The 16706-nt window shown below is 45.1% G+C and overlaps 1 protein-coding gene across 1 annotated transcript in view; it reads left to right on the top strand.

The window, feature by feature from the left end:
• The first annotated feature begins 3286 nt into the window (after window positions 1-3286).
• Window positions 3287-16706, top strand: part of LOC138667076 (oocyte zinc finger protein XlCOF7.1-like) — a 29259-nt gene continuing 15839 nt past the window's right edge. Inside the window, exons 1-3 of the mRNA XM_069755349.1 lie at window positions 3287-3383; window positions 5074-5177; window positions 5279-5440. Coding sequence (XP_069611450.1) covers window positions 5100-5177; window positions 5279-5440 — 240 coding nt within the window. The 5' untranslated portion in view covers window positions 3287-3383; window positions 5074-5099. The remainder of the gene's footprint in view (window positions 3384-5073; window positions 5178-5278; window positions 5441-16706) is intronic.

Here is a 16706-nt window from a genome sequence, read left to right on the forward strand (position 1 = left end):
GTAGTATATAGCACAGCCAACACAGTAGATAGCGCAGCCACATAGTATATAGCACAGCCACGTAGTATATAGCACAGCCACATAGTATATAGCACAGTGATGTAGTATATAACAGTCTACATAGTATATAGCAGCCACATAGTATATAGCACAGCCACGTAGTATATAGCACAGCCACGTAGTATATAGCACAGCGATGTAGTATATAGCACAGCCCACATAGTATATAGCACAGCCACGTAGTATATAGCACAGCCACATAGTATATAGCACAGCAATGTAGTATATAGCACAGCCACGTAGTATATAGCACAGCCACGTAGTATAGCACAGCCACGTAGTATATAACACAGCCCAAGTAGTATATAGCAGCCACGTAGTATATAGCACAGCCACGTAGTATATAACACAGCCACATAGTATATAGCACAGCCAACACAGAAGATAGCGCAGCCACGTAGTATATAGTACAGCCACGCAGTATATAGCACAGCCACATAGTATATAGCACAGCCACATAGTATATAGCAGAGATGTAGTATATAACACAGCCCACATAGTATATAGCAGCCACATAGTATATAGCACAGCCACGTAGTATATAGCACAGCCCACGTATTATATAACACAGCCACGTAGTATATAGCACAGCCAACACAGTAGATAGCGCAGCCACATAGTATATAGCACAGCCACGCAGTATAAGCACAGCCACGTAGTATATAGCACAGCCACATAGTATATAGCACAGTGATGTAGTATATAACACAGTCTACATAGTATATAGCAGCCACATAGTATATAGCACAGCCACGTAGTATATAGCACAGCCACGTAGTATATAGCACAGCGATGTAGTATATAGCACAGCCCACATAGTATATAGCACAGCCACGTAGTATATAGCACAGCGATGTAGTATATAGCACAGCCCACATAGTATATAACACAGCCACGTAGTATATAGCACAGCCACATAGTATATAGCACAGCAATGTAGTATATAGCACAGCCACGTAGTATATAGCACAGCCACATAGTATAGCACAGCCACGTAGTATATAACACAGCCACGTAGTATATAGCACAGCCAACACAGTAGATAGCGCAGCCACGTAGTATATAGTACAGCCACGCAGTATATAGCACAGCCACATAGTATATAGCACAGCCACATAGTATATAGCACAGCCACATAGTATATAGCACAGCGATGTAGTATATAACACAGCCCACATAGTATATAGCAGCCACGTAGTATATAGCACAGCCACATAGTATATAGCACAGCCACGTAGTATATAGCACAGCCACGTAGTATATAGCACAGCAATGTAGTATATAACACAGCCCACACAGTATATAGCAGCAACATAGTATATAACACATCCACGTAGTATATAGCACAGCCACATAGTATATAGCACACCGATGTAGTATATAACACAGCCCACGTAGTAGATAGCACAGCCACGTAGTATATAGCACAGCCATGTAGTATATAGCACAGCCACGTAGTATATAACACAGCCATGTAGTATATAACACAGCCCATGTAGTATATAGCACAGCCCACACAGTAGATAGCACAGCCACATAGTATATAGCACAGCCCACATAATATATAACACAGCCACGTAGTATATAGCACAGCCAACGTTGTAAATAACACAGCCCACAAAAATAATGAAAATAAAAAATAGTTATATACTCACCTTCTGTCGTCCACCGAAGCTGTCCCGCTCCTCGCGATGCGGCCGGCAGCTTCCGTTCCCAGAGATGCATTGCAAAATTACCCAGATGACTTAGCGGTCTTTGCCAGAGACCGCTAAGTCATCTGTGTAATTTCGCAATGCATCTCTGGGAACGGAAGCTGCCGAGAGCATCGGGAGGAGCGGGAGAGCTGTGGAGGTGACGGAAGGTCAGAATAGCATGATTTTTTTTTTTATTACTTTACCATTATATCTTTTTACTATTGATGCTGCATAGCCAGCATCAATATAAAAAAGTTGGTCCGGGATGGGGAGTAGGGAGGGGCCAAATCGTAGCCGGACTGCCGGCCGCGACCAATCAGCAACTCGGGATTTCCGCTACAGACAGAAAGACGGAAGTACCCCTTAGATGATTATATAGATCCACCTATCTATATATTTATAGATAGATATATCTATAGATACATAGATATACTAAACATCGGGCTTGGTATTATCTATTATCTATCGATATATATATCTAGCTATCTATAGATATATCTATCGATAGATATATTTATAGATAGATAATAGATACGATAGATCTATTATCTATCTATCCCATATCTATCATCTATTATCTATCTGTTATCTATCATCTGTCTGTGTGTGTAAACATTATTCTTCAATGGAGTATGTAAATGAAGAGGTTGGACAAGAAATGACATCACCCTTATTTTTTGGTATATCTTTATTGAGCTTACAAAAGCACACACAAATCCGCATGAAAAAAAATGCATGAAAAACGCAGGTGACCTGCCAGTGACCTCAGGTGCAGAATTTACCTGCGTCAAATCCTGATGCAATCCTGAATGTGGACACATACCCTTACAAGACAGCACCTGGGCTCATGTAGCGCTCTCAGGTGGGTTAGGCCGCGTTCACATTGCGTTCACAGCAGCCCGTTCAACACATACGTTAACGGGCTGCTGTTAAGGCAAGTGCCGAATTTCGCTAACGCAGATAGCGCAGATAGAGCGTCTGCTAGCTCTAACAGTGACGGACCCGGAAACGCTGCAGCCTGCGTCCCAGGGTCCGTCACTCAATGACGGCACATGGCTAGCGCACGCCCATTGTGGGCGTGCACTAGCGATGCGTCTGACATAGGGGATAATGGCGGCGTTAACAGACTACCTTACACCGCGTTATGCCGCGGTGTAACGTAGTCCAGCTAACGTGCCATATAAACGCAGTGTGAACCCGGCCTTACAGCGAGCGCCTGCCAGAAAAACACATCATGCGCACTCACTCAGAGCAAAAATAGACCGTCAATAAGGCCAGCAAAAAAAAAGGCCAAGATGTGAACAAGCCCACAGACTAACAGCTGCGTTTTTTAACCATGAAACCCGCAGCACATATACATCGGAATGAGGCTCTGCTATCTGCACACAACATTGCGACAGGAGCAAGAGCGCCACCTGCAGAGTGCCTGCAGCATGACACACAGACTCCTCACGCACGTGACCGATCACGTGCGCATGACCTCACGGAAGGTCCTTCTCCTCAAGCGGCACGTACTTGAGCCTGTCTCCGCCCACACATGTGACTGATCACCTGAGCATGATATGAAAGGTCCTTTAGATCTTCCAGCTGAGTGAGCAGGGCCGGGCTGAGCAGTAGGTGACGACACTGGTGAGTGACGGTCAGGAACAGCGGGACTTGCTGCAGTGTAATTCCGGTGCTGTGTACCCGGTCCTGTAAGACTATGTGCACACGTAGAATTTACCTATGCGGATTTTTCCACAGCGGATTTAGAATTCCGCAGGTAAAAGGCGCTGCGTTTAACCTATGGATTTACCGCGGTTTTTATGCGGAGTTTGTGCGGATTCCACTGCAGTGGATACCTGCGGATTCCTATTGTGGAGCAGGTGTAAACCACAGCGGAATCCGCACAAAGGCTATGTGCACACGTAAGAAAAGAGGTGCAGAATTTTCTGCACAAAATCCGCAGCTCCTGGCAGAATCTGCAGCCGCTGTTTTTATGCGGAATTGCTGCGGATTTTATGCAGATTTTGCCACTAGCAGAAACGCTGCAGATCCGCACAAAAGAAGTGACATGCACTTCTTTATAATCCGCAGTAATTCCGCACTGATTTTTCCACACCGTCTGCACGTTTTTTTCCCCATTAACTCACATTGCACTGTACATCAGAGTGCGGATCTGCAGCTAAAATCTGCTGCGGATCCGCAGCAAATCCGCACCGTGTGCACATACGCAAAGAATTGACATGCTGCGGAATGTAACCCGCAGCGTTTCCACGCTTTTTTTTTCTGCAACATGGGTACTGCGGATTCCATAGGTTTACATTGTACTGTAAATGCATGGAGAGTTGCTGCGGACCCGCAGCTGCAGATCTGCTGCAATTCCGCACTGATTTTTCCACACCGTCTGCACATTTTTTTTCCCATTAACATTGTACTGTACATCAGATTGCGGATCTGCAGCGTTTCTACGTGGTTAAATCCGCTGCGGATCCGCAGCAAAATCTTCAACGTGTGTATATAGCCTTATAGCAGCAGCGCTGCACGTATCTCTAGCTATAGCAGAGTCAGTAAACTAGTAACTTGCAGCGCCAGTCAGCTGCACAGCCCTCTACAGCACATCTGACACGGTGGCCAGCGGCAGTCAGTGTCTGATGGGACTTGAGTAATCTGTGAAGACAGTACAAATCTCTTAGACACCGTAAGGGCTCATACTTCTGCCGCCGGCACTTGAGAGCGGTGCGTGCAGCTCCATGTATTGCTGTGCGGCCGCACGCTCCGCTCTGGAGTGCAGGCCGCAGAGCCGGGTTTTAACCTGCGAGACTCGGCCGTATTTCACGCAAGTATGAGCCCTAACGACAACATGTTTATTCTTTAACCTTTGTTATACCATTACCAGCCCCTTTAATGGTTGCCGATATTCCTTTTAATGGTGGTCATTAAGGGGTCTTATTCCTCAGGACCATACAAAAGTTATGTTGAGGATTAAGTATATAGGGTCCCCCTTTAACAAGCCAAAACATAGCAGTTGTCAGCTGTATATGATAGCCGATACCCGGTTACACTGCTCTTGATCGATTCTAGAGCCAAGCAGGGCTATATAACCCCTTACATGCCACTGTTGAATGCAACAGTGGCATCTAGATTGTTAAAAGAGGAAGGGAGCCCCCGCTTTTAATCTTGATTGCTGTGGCAAGTAAGGGGTTAAATAACCCAGCTCGGTTATGATGCCCACCTAGTTAAGGTCGCCACAAAACCTGACTGGCTAAACTTTAGGATGTTCTGACTACATGGCTCATATTGGACTTGCTCTCCCTTTGTTTCCTTAAACAAAAAATAGGCATTTTTTTGACTGATGTATTGAGGATGGATGAAGATGGGAAACAGATGACGGAGAGAATATTAAGGCTCACCGTAGAGATAATCTACCTGCTGACCGGAGAGGTGAGAGGATCTGGAAATCATATCATGTATCTTTCTATAATGCATGGACATGTCCGGAGAGGTGATGGGAATGTGTAATCAATGTCTCCCTCCATGCACAGGATTACATAGTGGTGAAGAACATAACTGATGAGGGTGAAGAATGGAGCAGAACCCAGGATCCTATTAGGATGTCTACACCTCACTCATTAAAACATGAGAGAAGGGATTATCAGGAGATCCTGAAACTGGCAAGCGAGATCACAGAGCTGCTGACTGGAGAGGTGAGCACTGCTGGGAGCCAATACTGTGTCATCAAGAGACGTTCTGGTAAGACTGTAGGCAGTTAAAGGGAATCTGTCACCCCAAAATTTGCCTATAAGCTGCGGCCACCCGCATCAGGGGCTTATCTACAGCATTACAGAATGCTGTAGATAAGCCCCAGATGTATCCTGACAGATCAGAACAACAAGTTAGATTATACTCACCCAGGTCCTCTTCTTTGCTTCCTGCAATGGCTCCTGCGGAGACGTACTGATTTGCCCTGTTGAAGGCAGAGTAAAGTACTGCAGTGCGCAGGCGCCGAGCCTCTCTGTCCTTTCCCTGCGTACTGCAGTATTTTGCTCTGTCCTCAACAGGGCAAATCAGTACGTCTGCGCAGGAGCCGTGGCAGGAAGCAAAGAAGAGGACGTCATCGTATGAAGATGGGAGGCGCTGGACCCGGACCGCAACACCCCTGGGTGAGTATAATCTAACTTGTTTTTTTTATCTTTCAGGTTACATCAGGGACTTATCTACAGTATTACAGAATGCTGTAGATAAGCCCCTGATGCCGGTGGCCTCAGCTTATAGGCAAATTTTGAGGTGACAGATTCCCTTCCGATTATCCAGTTCATTTTATGCAGTTTGCCTGTTCTGCCGTAATTAGCTAACGCAGTTTAGTGCCATAATTCCATTTCAATATGTTTTGCTATTGTGCAGAAGCTGTCACTTTTTACATAGTCTGATCTGTGGACACCGTATATACACAAGGAGGAACCATGCAGAATGAAATATAGGTCTACTGGAAAAGATTCAGCACAACTTCCATTCTTTAAAATTTCTGGTGTTTGTATGCATGCGAATCCACAGTGGGCGGTCCTACTCGGTGACTGACAGCAGTTTCTGTAGTCATATTGGGAAGACTGTCAATCACTGAGTTGGACGGCTCACTGGACTCGTATGCATACAAACACCAGAAATTGTAAAGAATACAAGTTGTAATGAAAATTTTCACACAAAAATGTCTATCAATCTAAGCAGCTCCTCTTGCTCTATAAAATCTGGCCTGCAGATAAGCTATATTCAAATTGACAGGTCCCCTGTAAGCACCAAAATGAGAAATCTTAGTGTGAAAGTGGCCAAACTATCAGTATTTGGTCAGTATATTATCTCAGTATTTGTAAACCAAAATCAGGAATAGAACAATCGGAGGAAAAGTATAACAGAAACACTTGCACCATTTCTCCAGTTTTCACCCATTCCTGGTTTTGGCTTACAAATGCTGATGAAAAAACTGACCAATTCTCAAGGTGAACATGGCCTTTTACTACGCACATTGGGTCAGTTCTCTCACTTTGTCCAAATGGCTGTGATGCAGCGTGAAAGTGAAGAGATTTTACAATATAATGTCACGTTTCTTTTAAGCCCCATGACATACTACATCTTTCGCACTTGAACCTTAATGCAAACTGCCTTACCATTACAGCAATGCTGAAGGTTTCCTATGCAAACCAAAGACCTAATCATGGCCTTTGTGATAGCCATATGCAGAAGTCTAGGAATTCCGTCAGTATAAAACTATTGTCAATGGGGGGGGGGGGGGGGGGAAGTTCTCTTAAAAAAAAAAAATAGTCATGTTAAGATGGGATTTTGTTGAAAAATTAATAAACTGGTTAACACCCTAAAAGTGTCAAGTAAAAAAAAATATATTCTACACACACGCCTTTCTAGAACAATTCTTCAATATACCACTGATAATAATGAGGGACTTAATTATAAGTGATGCCTATTGGAATAACCTATGAAAGGTTTCTGCAATGGAATGAGGTTCACCACAAATTTTGGATTATTACTTCAAGAATTACCACTGAGATACATGCAGGACTAGAAACCCTGGAACTAGAGCCTTATCTAGAAAAATATACACATGCTCCCAGTCAGGATGTGTCAGATATAGAAGTGTTACATGGGGTTATAAAGAAATGATCAATCCGGATCTGTTAGGATTACACAATATGCACCATGACCTTTACAGTCAGAAACATGTCGGTCATACACAGATCCGTCTCGATGTGGATGGAGACTCAGATCCATGAAGTCAGTCTTCTGAATTTTACCCTTTGCCACGACAGCACCCACATGAGAGAGAGGATCCGCCCATAGGAATAGGAAACCTACAGAATAAAAAGAGGCTGTCCCCCTCTCCTCCTCAGTTTAAGTTTCCTGTTCCTATAGGAATCCCACAATACCTGCAGTAAGAAGAGGATTTCTGGGCCAAAAGCATCCGCCTGTGTGGTGTCCGAGGGAACAGTAGAGGCTGCGGCACCAGATGCAGCGCTGGGGGAGCCCCTGCTTGCAGCCTCCCCCCTCGTCTGTCCAGGTCCGGGGTGGGCTGCCTGGTTCCATGAGGACACATGCGCTGCAGCGGGTGGCTTTTTCAAAACTTGCAGTGGCTGCCGCACAGTGAGGAGAGCGGAGCGTCTAACCCGGAAGTGACCGCCAAATTTAAAAATGGCGGCGCCCGACAAAGCCGGTGTGTGTAACATGGCTTCACCGGCTGATGGAGTGCACCTACCTACGGCAGCGCAGCGTCCTCCCAGCAAGGAGGGAAGCGCTAAAAGCGGCAGTGCAAAGGGCAGTGGTCGGCCTAGCAGGCAGCAAGGTAGAAAGGACGAACTACCTGAGACCCGGGTGTCCCCGCCTCCAGAACCGGTACCTTTCAGCTTCACTGGGTGAGTGTAAAAAAATCCTCTTCCTATAAGCTGATCTATTCCTCCTATGTTCCCCTCTTCTTTTAGACTAAGAAACGGACACACAAGTCCAAACATAAAGAATGTGCCCTATGCACTCAGCTCTTCCCAGATTCGTATATTAAAAGATTATGCCCCGACTGCATCAGTCTAACCTTACGGGAAGAAAGGATAATGACGCCAACGGACGTAAGGGCCATAATTCGGGAAGAAATACAGGCTTTGGGGCAGGCCAGAAGTTAAATCCCTTTCACCAGTGGCCAGCTCAGATTCAGATGATGCGCAGGATAAATCCTCTGACACTCCAAATTCCCAATCGAGTTCATAAGAATATGAAGGTGGTCTTTGCCTTCCAGACGGTAGTATAGATAATTTAGTTAAATCCGTCAGAAATACGATGGGATGCCCTGATTCAAAAGGATCTAAGTCCGCACAGGACATAATGTTTACCGGGTTGTCCCAGAAAAAACATAGAACCTTTCCGGTAATCTCAACTATAAAAGAATTGATTAAAAAGGAATGGGATAAGCAGAACCTGCGAGGATCTTTACCGTCATACTCTAAGAGACGCTATCCTTTTAGTGATGGATGAAGCTGCTCCTCCTATAAATAAAACAACTCAGCACAGACGGCGACAACCGTGGCACACGCGTTTCCTGCAGCGGTGCTCCAGGCGCGCCAAACGTCTGTGGAGAAAATCTAATCTACCCGAAGATTTCATCCATTATAAGTTCATGCTAAAAACATACAACTCTGCCCTTCACCTCTCCAAACAAACCTATTTCAACACCCTCATCACCTCGCTGTCCAATAACTATAAGGCTATGTGCACACGTTCAAGATTTCTCGCAGAAAATTCCTGAGAAAAACCGGACATTTTCTGCAAGAAATCTGCATGCGGTTTTGCCGCGTTTTTTTCCGGACATTTCCCAATGCATTTTGTAGTGGGAAATCCGCAAAAAAAACCCGCAAAATTAATGAACATGCTGCGGCTTTTACCACGATGCGCTTTTTTTCGCGGAAAAAACGCATCATGTGCACAAAACATGCGGAATTCATTCTAAATGATGGGATACTTATTGTATGTAGTTTTTTTTTTTTTTGCGGTTTTATAGCGTTTTTATCGGAAAAAAACGCAACGCGTGCACACAGCCTAAACGTCTCTTTGACACTTTCCAGTCCCTATCAGTATTTGGTCAGTATTTTACATCAGTATTTCTTAGCCAAAACCAGGAGTGGGTGATAAATGCAGAAGTGGTGCATATGTTTCTATTATACTTTTCCTCTATTTGTTCCACTCCTGGTTTTGGCTTACAAATACTGATGTAAAATACTGACATAATACTGCTAGTGTGACGGCAGCCTAAGAGTGCAGGCCCCAAACACAGATCTCCGCGCTGACGATCTGGCCAATTACTTCAAAGAAAAAAATGACCACATTCAACAGGAAATCATCTCCCAATCTCTTCATACCATGCACTGTCCTCCCTTTCCCACTGCATCTAGTTCACTCTCTGACTTTGAACCAGTTACAGAAGAAGTAATCCGGCTCCTTGCATCTTCTCGCCCAACCACTTGCACCAGTGACCCCATTCCGTCACATCTCCTCATGTCCTTTCCCCGGCTGTCACCTCTCACCTAACAAAAATATTCAACCTTTCTCTCACTTCCGGTATTTTTCCATCCTCATTTAAGCATGCCATCATACATCCAGTACTTAAAAAAACCATCCCTCGATCAAAACTGTGCCGCTAATTATAGACCTGTCTCTAATCTTCCCTTCATCTCTAAACTCCTCGAGCCCCTGGTCCACTCCCGTCTTAACTGTCTTACCCGCTATCTTTCAGATAACTCTCTTCTAGACCCTCTTCAATCTAGTTTCCGCTCTTTACACTCTACTAAAACTGCCCTCACTAAAGTCTCTAATGACCTACTAACAGCTAAATCTAATGGTCACTACTCCATGCTAATTCTCTTGGATCTCTCTGCAGCATTCGATACTGTGGATCATCAGCTCCTCACTATGCTCCGCTCCATCGGCCCCAAGGACACTGTTCTCTCCTGGTTCTCCTCCTATCTCTGACCGCTCCTTCACTGTATCTTTTGCTGGTTCCTCCTCCTCTCACCTTCCCCTTACTGTTGGGGTTCCTCAAGGATCAGTCCTAGGCCCCCTCCTCTTCTCTTTGTATTCTGCCCCTATTGGACAAACAATCAGTAGATTTGGTTTCCAGTACTATCTCTATGCTGACGACACCCAATTATACACTTCTTCTCCTGTTATCACGCCGACCTTTTTAGTAAACACCAGTGATTGTCTTACCGCTGTCTCTAACATCATGTCCTCCCTCTATCTGAAACTGAACCTGTCAAAAACTGAACTCCTCGTGTTTTCTCCCTCTACTAACCTACCTTTGCCTGACATTGCCATCTCCGTGTGCGGTTCCACCATTACTCCAAAGCAACATGCCCGCTGCCTTAGGGTCATACTTGATTCCGAGCTTTCATTCACCCCCCCCCCCCACATCCGATCAATGGCTCGCTGCTCTTATCTGCATCTCAAAAACATTTCTAGAATTCGCCCTTTTCTTACTTTCGACTCTGCAAAAACTCTTACTGTTTCTTCTGGATGCTGTTAACATCTGATTTTACTTCTGTTTAGCCCTACTGGCCCCTTTTTTCCTGTTTCAATGTTATTACTAAAGATTTAGACTTTGTTACTCTTTATGGGCTTTATGACTGTTGTTTTGTTCTTTGGTTTGTTTGCACATTGTGGTTGCAGTTAGCTCCTATTATAGTCCATATGAGAAGATGTAGAAGTAATTATATCTACCTTATTTCGTATGGTGTATGATTAGTGGAGGTTTTCCTTCAACTCTTTTTCTAAACTATGCTTGCCAGTGATATTGTCTTCTACGTTAATATACAGCAGAGTGTGGAAAAAATTCTTAAATTTTCATACTGAACCTTTCACTAGACAATCTTGGCCATCCTAGAATTTTTACAGAAAGGCCGAGAGCTGGGGTTGTCAGTAAACACCTTAAGAGCATATCACCCCTACTCTGGAACCCTCTACCACAACACATCAGACTCTCGCCTACCATCGAAACCTTCAAAAAGAACCTGAAGACCCACCTCTTCCGACAAGCCTACAACCTGCAGTAACCACCAATCGACCAAACCGCTGCATGACCAGCTCTATCCTTGCCTACTGTATCCTCACCTATCCCTTGTAGATTGTGAGCCTTCGCGGGCAGGGTCTTCACTCCTCCTGTACCAGTTATGACTTGTATTGTTTAAGATTATTGTACTTGTTTTTATTATGTATACCCCTCCTCACATGTAAAGCGCCATGGAATAAATGGCGCTATAACAATAAATAATAATAATAATAATAAAGAGTACAGGTTTCAGCTTTAGGGGCCCTGTATGGGTGCAATATAGCAGGAGATACATGGGTGGCAAGATTCATTAGGGCATGTGAGCGAAGTAACCTGGTCCACATTCCATGTGTACCTCCATGGGTTTTGAACCTAGTCCTCGATGCCTTAACTAATTCTCCATTTGAACCGCTAGATTCTATTCCCTTAAATATCTTGACATATAAGGTAGCTCTGTTGGTATCTTTAACATCAGCCGTAAGTGTCAGTGATATCCTGGCCCTCTCCATAGACCCACCCTTCCTGTTAGTATTCCAAGATCGGGTAATAATTAAACCAGACCCCTCAAACCATCCAAAAGTCGCATCTAGCTATCATAAGTCACAAGAAATATTTCTTCCTTCCTTCTTTGAGGCTCCAGTAACTCCAGAACAACAAATGTTCCATACGTTAGATGTTAAAAGAGCCATCTAGACCTATATAGAAAGGTCTCGGGCACGGAGACAGAGTAGGGCTCTGTTTGTGTCCTTTCAGGGCCAAATGAAAGGACGTGGGGGTCACAAAAGCTACCTTATCCCGGTGGATCAGAGAAACTATCTGCTTGGCTTATTCGTCAAAAGGCAAAGTTCCTCCGGAGGGCATAAGAGCACATTCTGCGCGAACCATGGCATCCTCTTGAGCGGAGAAAGCAGACGTGCCAATTGATTTAATATGTAAGGCCGCAACCTGGTCGACACCTACTTTTTACAACCATTATAGACTCGATCTATTCACATCTTCTGACTTGGCCTTTGGTAGAGCTGTCCTTAGCACAGTAATCCCACCCAGGTGACGGTTCTCTGAAAGTCTCTTATGTGGGTGCTGTCGTGGCGAAGGGTAAAAAGCCGGATTACTTACCGATAATGCTCTTTTAATGAGTTCACGATAGCATCCATTCACTACCCTCCCTAGTCATACACTGTTTCTGCCTTTTAAACTGACAAATAAATTGCTGTATAGAGTATTTTAAGGCATTGACATTATCTGATATGAATTGGACTAAAACCTTGCGGTTCCTCTCATACTCTGAAAACTAAACTGAGGAGGAGTGGGGGACTTTTTATTCTGTAGGTTTCATGTTCCTATGGGCGGATCCTCTCTTTCATGTGGGTGCTGTCGTGGACTCATTAAAAGCATTACCAGTAAGTAATCTGGCTTTTCTATTACATAGTGTGAGATTTATCAGTATGTCAGGACTATAGAAGTGTTCAAACTTCCTAATCTTTGTCCTGGTATTGCTACATAAGTGGTCACCCTAAAATAAACAGCAAATGGTGCCACCATTCACAGGCTAGCCTTAATGTGCCCTATACTGGCCCTTCAAAGATAACTCACTCCACATATACTGTTAACCTCTCGATAACCACAGATGCAACATGATGGGCCTGTAGAACAGAACTAGTTCCCATACAAAGAGCTCCTTTCTACAGCAGTTCTGATCCCCCTTTTCAGCACTGTTCTCTGAACAGATTCCCACATGGCAATCAGTTCAGATTAAAGAATCACTCCAATAAGCTGTTCAGTGCTCACAATTTCTCCTCCCTCTCCCCCCCCCCCCAATGACAGCATCACAGAGAGAAAGAGGATCCTCCCTTCAGGGACATGAAACCTACAGATAAAAAGGGCGGTACCCCTCACTCGCATCAGTTTGGTTTCCTGTCCCTGACAGGGAACCTGCAGTTCAGGCATACTTGAAGTCAGAAGACAAGAAGACCAGAGGGTGTCTGGGCCTGGCCAGACCGGTACAGGCAGCTTGGATGCCCCTGCCATGTCTGGTTCGGTGTCCTGAAGCCACCACTGCTGTGACCAAGCAGTGTTTCAGGGTGAGCAGGGGGGAGCGAGTTCACCCCACCATACTCCTGTGCTGGGCCTCTGGACGTCCAGTCTGCGTATGCGTGGGACGCACCGAAGTTGACCCCTGATGACGCGGCTAGGGGTCACATGACAAGGAGGAACTTCCGGGATGGAACCCAAAGTAGTGCAGGAGATGCCTGGCGTTTTTTTCAAAAGGGAGCCGGGTGAGACTCTCCTTGCAGCTGTCAGTCCCCTGTAGGATGGAGGCACAGTACAGCAAACCGCAGCAGCAGCAACAGCCAAGGAGACGACAGCATGATTCTTCAGGCAAGCATAGTGGACGTTCCAACAGCCATTCCACCCAGCACAGCATGCGCTCTGGCACGGACAAGTCTCCAACCTCAAAAGGCCCATCAGTGAACCTTATTCCTCCACCAAAACCGGTATCCGCGGCTGCCCCTGATTGGTGAGTGATGTTTGTGAAAGATCACTTTGTAATTGGGGTCTCCTTTCTCTTTCATTATTCAGGGAGGAAAAAGTTTAGCGAAGACCAAACACAGAAGTTGCCCAATGTGTAAGGAAGATTTACCTGTCACCTGGGATAAAAGACTTTGCTATTCATGCATATAACAAGTGCTATGTGAGGATACCCCAAACTTTGCCTCCGAACTAAGATCAGTAATCAAGATGGAGGGTGAAAGCACCTTTTTAGATCCTTCTCACAAGGGGGGGGGGGGGTAGTGTCATGGAACAGAAAGCCAGTAAGCACCCCCAATCTGAGTCTGTTAGCTCTGTGGAGAAAGACTCTGGTTCGTCTGATGCTTCCTCATGCTCAGACGAAGAAGTAGGGTGGCACCATTGTTTCCCTTTAGAAGAAATAGAACGTCTAGTTAAAGCAGTGAGATCCACTATGGGAGTAATGGACCCTCGCCTGTAAAAAACTGCAAGTTGTGATGTTTGGGGGATTAGAACAAAAAAAGCGGAGTTCATTTCCCTTAAATGAAAACATACAGGCCCTGATTAAAAAGGAATGGGATAAACCAGATATGAAGAACTCTTCTCTACCGTCCCTCAAGCGTAAATATCGCTTTGAGGATGTAGCATCAGCATCCTGTGATAAAGCCCTAAATTTGGATGTAGCAGTAGCAAAGGCCTACAAAAAATTTACCCTCCCTTTAAGGATATGAAGGATTTAAAGGAACCTCTAGATAAAAAGGCAGATATATTCCTTAAAGGCACATGGGAAGCATCAGGAGGGGTTTAAGACCTGCTATAGCAGCAACCTGCACCTCTAGATCCCTAATGATATTGCTAGACCAGTTGGAAAAACAGCCCCAGGAAGAGTATCAGGAGACAGGATTCTAGAGTCTATTCCCTTAATGTGGGGAGGCTGCAGCTTTTTTGGCGGATTCATAAGCCAACTCTGTTCGACTAGCGGCCAAGTCTGCAGCTCTCTCTAACGCAGCCCGTAGAACACTTTGGCTTAAATGCTGGCCTGAAGAAATACAGACTAAATCAAAACTATGCTCCATCTCCTGTGAAGAAAATTTTATATTTGAGGAGACATTAGATGACCTCCTTCAGAAGGCATGGAATAAGAAAAAGGGTTTCCCTTACCTGCCCACCACTGCATATAAGCAGAAAATGTTTCCGTAGGAGACCTCTGAGGGAGCAGAATAGATGGGAAAGGGGGAAAAAGAAAAAAAAGAAAGATAAAGGTTTTCTCTTTGGAAGCTCCTATCATGATAGGAAGCCCTACGAGTGATGGTCCTTCCCAGGTGGGGAGCAGACTATCCCGCTTCTCTCTGGCTTGGGAAAAGATTCCCAACAGTCCCTGGATAATAAGCCTAATCAAGTCAGGCCTAAAGATAGACTTTCGTTCATTCCCTCCCCAGACCTTTGTAGTAACTCCCAAACAATCTTCCCCGGAGGAACAAAGGGCCTTGGAACATGAGATGTTGGATTTAGTGGGCAAAGCTGTCCTCCAGGAGGTCCCTCCTTCAGAAAGGACGGAAGGATTCAACTCTCCATTGTTTCTGGTAAACAAACAGACAGGTCCTTCCAGACAACTATAAATTTGAAAAAAAATTAAGTATGTAACAACTCAAACTTTCAAGATGGAATCGATAAAAATCAGCCATCAAATATTGTTTCCCAAGTGCTTTATGACTGTCCTGGATCTGAAGGACGCATATTATAACGTTCCCATACACAAAGACTCTCGAAAGTTCCTCAGGGTAGAAGTCTCCATAAAACGAAAAATAAATCTTTTTCAATACAAGACACTAACCTTCGGCTTGTCGGTAGCCCCTCGTGTGTTTATCAAACTAGTGGCGAAATCAATGGTGCACCTGACACAACAGGACATTTTGATCATCCCTTATTTGGACGACTACTTAGTGATGGTCAACTCGGTCCAACATTACAGGTGGCTATTGAATTTTAAAAAAAAAATCAAAGATCGAGGCAAGTACTGTTCAGAGTTCCTAAGGCTTAGGGTACCGTCACACTATACGATTTCACGACCAGCGATATGACCTGGCCGTGATCGTAGGTAAATCGTAGTGTGGTCGCTGGGGAGCTGTCACACAGACAGCTCTCCAGCGACCAACGATGCCGAGGTCCCTGGGTAACCAGGGTAAACATCGGGTAACTAAGCGCAGGACCGCGCTTAGTAACCCGATGTTTACCCTGGTTACAAGCGTAAAAGTAAAAAAAACAAACAGCACATACTTACATTCTGGTGTCCGTCAGGTCCCTTGCCGTCTGCTTCCCGCACTCACTGACTGCCGGCCGTAAAGTGAAAGTGAAAGCACAGCCGCTGTGCTCTGCTTTCACTTTACGGCCGGCAGTCACAGTGCGGGAAGCAGACGGCAAGGGACTTGACGGACACCAGAATGTAAGTATGTGCTGTTTGTTTTTTTTTAGTTTTACGCTTGTAACCAGGGTAAACATTGGGTTACTAAGCGCGGTCCTGCGCTTAGTTACCCGATGTTTACCCTGGTTACAAGCGAACGCATCGCTGGATCGCATCGCTAGATCGCTAGATCGGTGTCACACACACCGATCTAGCGATGACAGCGGGAGATCCAGCGATGAAAGAAAGTTCTAAACGATCTGCTACGACGTACGATTCTCAGCAGGATCCCTGATCGCTGCTGCGTGTCAGACACAGCGATATCGTAACGATATCGCTGGAACGTCACGAATCGTACCGTCGTAGCGATCGAAATGGTATAGTGTGACGGTACCCTAATGTTGGACTCCCAGAAGCAAGAGTGTTGCCTTCCGGAGCACAAAGGGGAAAAAATTGCGGGTTAGGTGTTGAG

This window comes from Ranitomeya imitator, chromosome 2 (genome assembly GCF_032444005.1).
Source record: "Ranitomeya imitator isolate aRanImi1 chromosome 2, aRanImi1.pri, whole genome shotgun sequence".
NCBI classification, from domain to species: Eukaryota; Metazoa; Chordata; class Amphibia; order Anura; family Dendrobatidae; genus Ranitomeya; species Ranitomeya imitator.